We start from the raw sequence: 8,294 nt of genomic DNA on the forward strand, positions 1-8,294 counted from the left end.
TCACATAGCCGACGAGCAATGCCTACCTTACAGGTATAGTGAGCTTACCTTGATGCTCGATCGAGTTCCCTTCTCTCTCTTGCACTCGAGTAGCTCCACGATCCTTGTGGCAAGCTCAAGCAACCTCAAGCCCCCTCCGTCAAGCACTATCCTCCATAACCGCGCAAGAGAAGAGAAGAGAAGAGAAGAAGAGAAGATGAAGAGAGAAGATGGGGAACTTCTTCTCCAAGATCCCTCACTCTCACACACTCACTCCCTCACTCCCTCAAAGGAATACTACAATATCACCATGTTTGCTACTACAAAATGTTCTTTACAAACAATGTTGAACTATTAACACATCTTTATGTTGGATTTTTAATCCAAACACCTCCTTTAAGGTTATCATTAATATGATAATCAAATCCTCTAACATAAGATAAATTCAAACATTAACAAATATTCCACATTCCTTTGTTCTTATTTTCTTTCACCAACAAGAAAAGATGCACTCTACTAAAAACTAGCCTAGTTCAGATATGGTAAGGATAGCCTTGCATTCGAAAACAAAGATTTATTACAAAATAACAATACATATTTCAATAAATGGCCTTCATACCAGTACAATAAAACGCTGTAACTTCAATTGAATGAGATTGCTTAAAGAAATTTTCAATATATGCACTTCCAAGATAAGTGAATTGAGGCTTTTGGTTAACATTATGTGTTAAATGTACACTTCATTTACTATGTGCACATGGGGCAAGTGGATAGGTGGGGAGGGGGTTTTGTGGGGGAGTGTAACATAAAAATAGGTACAATAACATATGAACTCAACAAAAGGGGTTTATAATTCATTTATACTTATAGAAAATAACCATCTATAAGAGAAATTTCATTTGAAAATAAGAAATCCCATATGTTGAAGATGTCTTTATCACCGTAATTGCTCAAATCTCACATCATATATAGGGGTTTCAAGAACATCAATAAAACAAAGGTGGTATTTAGCTCTTCTATGTGTTGATCCCGTCAAGCTTCAATTTTGTATTATTAATATTTTTCTCTTGGAATGCCTCACACATTTTGATGGAGAAAATGTTTAGAACTTCTCCATCATCTCCAATTTTTATTACCTGCAAAACCATTACAATAATAGGCATTATTTATCATTTGGAGAATTCTTTGAATAATGTAAGGTAATTGAACATTTGATTAGGTAATAAGTTAAAATGTATTGCAAGACTTATTATACTTCAAGGTGCATGTTTGGTATATTATCTACTATATATTTCAGTAGCCTATAACTAAATACTATTTGTGCAATTTTAACACATGCTTATTATGCATCTATTTTTCCTTATCTTAAGCTATGTGAGAGTGTTTCATAATCACTATGTATGATAGTCCCTCAATAATCACAACCGTGGGCCTCCCCAATCTATGCGCAAGAATCCAACATCCAGTCCTTGTATGAAGTAAACATATCCACACCATTTTGAGAAGAAAGGGTTTTGAGTAGTTAATAATCGATGATCCATTGAAAATGAATACTTAAGAAGTATTTTCTTATGCAAGCATTTATGTTCAAGCTATTGTACAATTGATGAAAAGGAACCACGTAAGAGGTATATCCTTATGCAAGCATCCACGTTCAAGATACAACACATGGTGTATGATATTGTACAATTGATAAAAAGGAACCACATGGTATATCCTTATGCAAGTATGTCCTTATGCAAGCATCCATGTCCAAGATACAATCAATGCTCTATGATATACAAAAAAGACCTTTCATCTTAATTTAGAAATATCAATAATGAAATTGACACATCCACTTAGCATTGACATAATGAAATATGCCTTAGGAAGAAGTTTACATGTCTAGTGAGGGAATTGTATATAAAGGCATGCTAAGTATATAAGTTTCATATGGCCTAGTATCATTAAGCTTTTGTCTTTACTATGCCTTTAGTGTAGCATCAAAACTCACCCAATGATACCTCTAGTATGACAAATAGTAACTTAAAATACTTTCCTTTTGTATAGATACATCAAATAGTAAAAAACAATCTCACCCACCCAACTACATGCCATAGGGTATACCTTGGTACACCAAAGAAGTTACAAACCATTATAGAGGTTCACATAAAAATAAAAATGGCTTATCATTAGAAAAGTTTCACATATTTTAAAATAAAAAGACCAGTAATGTCCCCCACTTCAAGGTCTATTTGAAACAATTTCAAAATATCCCAATATTTTATTTGATTGCCATATGATGTAGATAGTTTGACCACTAAAATCGTTGATCAAACTCACTTGGAAAAGGATGATATAATAGGGGGACATTATATGAAACTCTATTGGCCCCTTTACCCTAGGATTAATGCAATGTTTTTTTAGTGGGTGTGCATGATACCATTTCCTAAATTTGTTGACTTTTTAGCTATGAAGACCCTTTACAGTAGCAATGGGTTTCACGTATCAAAATAATGGTACTCTAAGGAAGGATTATTGGTTTTCAACTTACATGCCCAATGTTGACTTAATGCATTACTTAATTGTGCATTCATTTATCCATTGGGATAAGTAGATCCATGTCTTTGGAATAGAGGTGACTAACACTAATACAAAAATTAATAGCAAAACAGAAGAACCTAAAAATTTTGTGTGAGTTTTGGTTTGCCTTTTATATGTATGTTTGTACATATATCTATGAATGGATGGAGGGAGATGTGTATTTATAGAACCATGGAGAAGGACGATGTTTGTCTCCAACACATTATAATGATAGGGACAAAAAATAGCATATAAAGTCTTCAAGGTTTATTATTGGCCAAGACATGGATCTTACTTCCATGAGGCCATAACGTTTAAACCCTTTCTTTGGATAGGTTAGAAATACGTTGTGGGAGTTTTCCAACAACCATAGGCCACAAGAATTGTCTGGTGGACAACTTGATGTTAATGATAGATGTATTCCCTTCTGAAGTTTGATATCTAGGTGAGTTGAATAGATGATTGATGACTTGAGGGCCTAGTTTTATAGCTTAATCTCTACCCCACTAATACCTAGAACATTATGTAATCCATTTAGCTTCTCTTTCAAAGGGTAAAGTATACATATTATTACTTAGAACACGTAAACGCAAGGGAGGTATGAAAGTATTCTCAACATCAATAGTATGCCGATTTTGTATGTGCATGCACAAGAAGTTTTAAATAAATTCCCACCATGACTCACACATTTTAAACTATGATAGTATCATGAACTTATGTGAGAGAGGGACCCATACCTAGTTCTGTGTGGTAAGTGGTTGGGGCAGCACTACCCTACCTCCAACCACACCTAGTTATGTATCAAGTGCTTTCCCAGGAGAAGCTCATGATATTGACCACTATGGGGGAAACAAGGGTTCGTTTGCCAACAACAATTCTTATGGCCTATTGTTACCACTAAAGGGTTACTAGGCGCTCCGCGCCGGGGGGGGGGGGGGGGGGGGGCGGGTACCTTTCCTTAACTAATAGTATAGATGCAATCAATAAGCAATCCAAAAGTACATCACAATCATTAACATCAAGGTGTCCACTTTGGATCGCTTATTATTACTTGCATACCACTATCAGTGATTACTTGATAACAAGTAAACATGGGAAATATTAAATATGTACCTTCAGGTTTTGATCATCAAGAAGGTCGATCATAACCGGATGACGGCCTAACCGCCATGTCTGGACTCTGGCGCGTATGCGTCTGCAATTGGTTGAAATTGAATGTAATGCTGGATGGATGGATGATTCTGGTCTCTGAAAGACCTGTTCGTGCATTCAGAATTACGAAACATCCAGACGTTACCTCAGTAGCTCTTTGAGGCACGCGATGGCGTCTGGGATGCACTGGGAAACGACACGATTCCTGATAGCGCCGCGCTTCATGATATCTGTGGGGGTGTGTGTGTGTGTGTATGAGTCTGTGAGAGAGAGAGAGAGAGAGAGAGAGAGAGAGAGTGTGTGTGTGTGTGTGTGTGTGCGTGCGAGTGTGTGTGTGAGCGAGAGACTATGCTAGTGATCTGAGTGAGAGAGAGAGAGAGAGAGAGAGAGTGAGAGTGAGAGAGAGAGAGAGAGAGAGAGTGTGTGTGTGTGTGCCACTGTGTGTGAGTGTTTAGCGATTGTTGGCGTTTAGGAGGGCAAGAAACCGTGTTTCTAAATTCCAGACGTAACCGTGTATTACAATTTCGACAGATTCACAACGAGTTAGGCCATACTCATATGGCCATTATGGGCCTCCTCAAGTTAACATTTTGAGCGCCCAAGGATGTTAAGGGCAATTCACAACGGTCCGGGTAGATAGCCTCTCCCGGAGAGGAAGTGAGTGGGCTGGTCACTTCCACATGCTTTACAAACATTTGTTCTTCTATGGCAAAACCTCCTGCATGCTCTTTTGTCGTTGGCAAGTTAGAATTACATTGTACACGAAAAATTGGCTTCATGGTTCAAATCTTCTTGCTAGCTTCATATGCATTGTCTACATTTTCAATGGGGGGGGGGGGGGGGAGGAGTCAACTTTTTCCTCACTTAGACACTATGGCATTGGATGAGTGGATGGCAAGCTAGATGACCTTGTATTCCTTCCTTGTCTAGATCATTGAAACCATCCTTACATGAGCACATGGCAAGCTATATGACCCTATATTCCTTTTTCGTCTAGACATTGTGAATCAAGCCCAAAATTTCCTTCCTAATGCTTCAAGAGTGAAATATTCAATAATTTACCCTAACAACAACTAGCTAAGGCGCCCACTGTTATTACCATTGGAATGTTGAACTTCATGAGGAAGACAAGAGACCAAAGCGAGAGAGAGCAAAAGAGAGAGACTCGAGGCACCAGAGAGAAATGAGAGAGACCAGATGTAGAGTCCCAAAAGTATGCCAAATGAGCACATGAGATAGGATTATAAAGAGAGGACCAGGGTGTTACATATAGACACACTATATATAGGGCAACACCCTCACTCAAATGAGGGTTCCTAACTGTGGATGAAATAGTACCTTGGTCCCCTCTATTTAACCTTTCTCATATACTCAGTTCAGACACTTTTAGGGTTCTAAATACGGTCTCTCTCTATGCTCTCCGGTGCCTCACACCTCTCTCTCTCTCTCTCTCATACATAAGGGTGCCATATAATAGGGTTATTTATAATTTGAATAGAAAAGGGTTGTGTTGTACTTAAGGAAAATTCACAGATATGGGTATTTATAACTAGGCCCTAAACGCACGTGATGTAGAGGATATACATATAGTGAACCTCTCAACTAGTTACATAAAAGTAAAGAAAGTGTTCCAAGGAAACTAGGGACCATGCTTACTAATTTTGCTGGACCATGAGAGTGGTTGGCACCCAAGGACCATGGTTATTGATGTTGCTGGAAGCTTAGTGTGGCAACCATGTTAGAAGTGATGGTTTTCGCCCGCGAAATATTGTTGCCATGGAAATGCAAAAGATTCCTTTGTCCATTTTTTGTAAGAAACTTTAATATCTCACATCATTGGGGACGTGCTACTTGGTTAAAGCTTTTATCGCTAAGGTCCTCCTCCTCCACACTATCTTGCTTCAGGGCGTTTGAATTATTACAAAGATCGAAAACAATCTAAGCACGATGGATTGAGAATAATTTCAAGATCTTTTTCCAAGTGAGAGAAGGGGACTTATTGCTTTGTTGTTCGTGGATGTGAAAGTCTAGTCTCAACTTAATTATAAGGGCTCCATAGAGACAATTTGTCGTGGATGTGAAAGTGTAGTGTGCCAAGAAGTGAAAGTGTAGTGTGAAGCTCGTGGCAAATTAGCTTGTGGGTTTCATCAATTAGCCTAAAACCAAAGGGGAGTTTAGCAATCGATCAGTTGTGGAAGTTCACGGTAGATGGGAATGGCACTATAATATTTAAAAACAAGCAATGTTGTTTAAGTGTCCCAAGGGATTTGCAACCGATGAGATGGAAGTTCATGGTAAATGGGAAATGCACTATATATAAAAACAAGCCATGTTGTTAAGTGTCCCAATGGATTTGCAAGCTTTTTGTTCAATTAACCTTTGGTGTTCGGAATCAAGCGAGAGACTGGGCTTTTGTCTTACCATGGCACATGCTCTCTCTTAGACATTTAATGTCGTCAGACGGTGACATCATTTCGCGTCCAAGAAAAAGAGAGCGGGCAAGATCGAAAGGCGTTGGGCGCTACGAAATCTATGTATGTCAGGAGAAGCTCGTTTGGCAAGCGAATGAGAGCGTTGTGGACTGGGCGACGTTCAGGCAGCTTCGCGCTAGAATGCACGTCTTTTGTAGCTACACGACTCATCATAGTGTGTGATGGATGATATGCAATTATGTAGAACGATCAGAAGCAACTTTTAAAGACGCATTAGTATAATAGAGCGGGACAGACACACAGCGTCGAATGGATGGACATAATTGAAGCTCACTCGGAATGCCGCGGTGCAAGCTGGTACTTATATGACTCCGGAGAGGGTGTGCCTCACACGTTTCGCTGCCGTCCGAAACAACTCGGAAGGAGCTGGCAGCCTCGGTCGCTCTTCGTTGAAAGCTGACAAGCGTAGTGGAAGTAGCTTGCTTTGATGGGTGGTTTGATTGTAATAAGAGAGAAGCGGCCGGTGTGTCGACTGAGGCCCCAGATCATGTTTGAAAAAAGCGACGGATGACGACGTTTGTGGTGGAGGGGGTGCCACCTTGCAATACGGCAACCGCCCTCCATGCACTGCTGGCGGAAGGTTCCTGGCAACGTCAAGCGTGACTCTGACCCGAACCTTCTTCGGATTGCCTTCCACGCCGCTTATCTTGACTGGAGACTCCCCTGCACGCACCTCTCTCTCTCTCTCTCTCTCTCTCATGCGACGCGGGGAAACCACCTCCCAACTTCGAACTTCAGCTCCATGCCTTCCTGCATGATGATGACTTGCTCATCCGAAAAGGTTTGTCACAATCTTGGTAATCATTCTAAGGTTCCTAAACTCATAAATCCTTTTCCCATGAATTACGACAATCACTTGTGTCCCGAAACACTTAGCTATTGTGTGTTTCTGCATCCATTAAACTCATAAATCCTTTTCCCATGAATTATGACAATCACTTGTGTCGTGAAACACTTAGGTATCGTGTGTTCCTGCATCCATTAAAATCATGTGTGAAAGCATATCATTCTCGGCTTTTCATGAGTGGATATGCAATGCCACAACATCCAACCCCCTTTGAACCTGCACATCCTTACGGTAGCAACACTATCCATTGATCATCATCTCCACCAAGCTCTATTGTTGATTCAAAATCTTCATCTTCTACTTTAAGGTCTTCATCCTCCTTTGCATCTAATTCTTCATCTACCTTGTTTGTCATCTTGTATTTCTTTTCTCAAGCCCTCCAAACTACATACTCTTTTGTACCTCTCCTCTTAAATACTTCGTATAACCTTTTCTCTGCTCCAAGTATCCCTAAGTCAGCACTATCCAACTGTGTCAAAGCATAAGTCACATGCAGTACTTCACATCCTTCTGATTATTCAATCTCTCCCTGCCACAATATGACCACTCTACCGAAAACTATCCATATCTTTTGATTCATAACTCCGATTGCCAAGGTTTCTTATGCATAGTTGTAGCCCTGCTTCCGATCTACAAATCTCGTACAGAACTCAAAACCAAATTCCAAGGATTTTAGTCCCTAAAATTTTATGTGTAGCTTGGCAGTACTACAAGATATGAGCCATATACCGACGTTTAAGGTGACAAAATTATTCATCCTAAAATTGCTCCCATGTTGTCTTGCTCAAACTATTGGTATGCACATATCTACAAATTTGTCGCTATTCGCATCGCAAGTTGCAACGTATATAACAATACATGCAAAGTTTATTTGCAATGCTAATAGGCGGCAGTTGCATAAATGGTTTTTTGGGTGGCACGCTATGCAGTCCTGCTACTGTTCCTGCCACATGTGCTAAACAATGTTCCATAAATCATTCACGAGTTGAGCATATAGTTGTTGTCGACGCACATACATCGTGAGATGCTGGAAGGAAAGGGTTTGTTGGTTCAATTTCTAAATAAGTAGAATATCAACACTGACATCTCATAAAACTACATGGATTGATAGGGAGAAGCATCCAAAATGGACAAATGTATCAATAAAGATCACAAAATACCAGTCCAAACAAAGGATGAGAAATATATAAAAGAAACCCTACATGGAAAGAGCCGTCATGGACTATAGGGCCAAAAAAGGAAGGGATGTGTGCTCTATGAAT

At 39.6% G+C, this 8,294-nt stretch overlaps 1 protein-coding gene across 1 annotated transcript; it reads right to left on the reverse strand.

Moving 5' to 3' along the window:
- Nucleotides 1–606: 606 nt before the first annotated feature.
- LOC148028753 (uncharacterized) lies at nt 607–6,439 on the reverse strand. Its single transcript, XM_087687536.1, has 4 exons — nt 6,115–6,439; nt 3,839–3,923; nt 3,655–3,736; nt 607–1,115 (listed from the first exon to the last, which is right to left on the reverse strand). Exons 1-4 carry the CDS (start codon nt 6,164–6,166, stop codon nt 996–998), a joined length of 339 nt encoding a protein of 112 aa, XP_087543662.1. The 5' UTR covers nt 6,167–6,439; the 3' UTR covers nt 607–995.
- Between the last annotated feature and the right edge of the window lie 1,855 nt (nt 6,440–8,294).

Source organism: Lygodium microphyllum, chromosome 11 (genome assembly GCF_053477565.2).
Source record: "Lygodium microphyllum isolate KBCC chromosome 11, Lygodium_microphyllum_v1.1.10, whole genome shotgun sequence".
In the NCBI taxonomy this organism is placed as follows: Eukaryota; Viridiplantae; Streptophyta; class Polypodiopsida; order Schizaeales; family Lygodiaceae; genus Lygodium; species Lygodium microphyllum.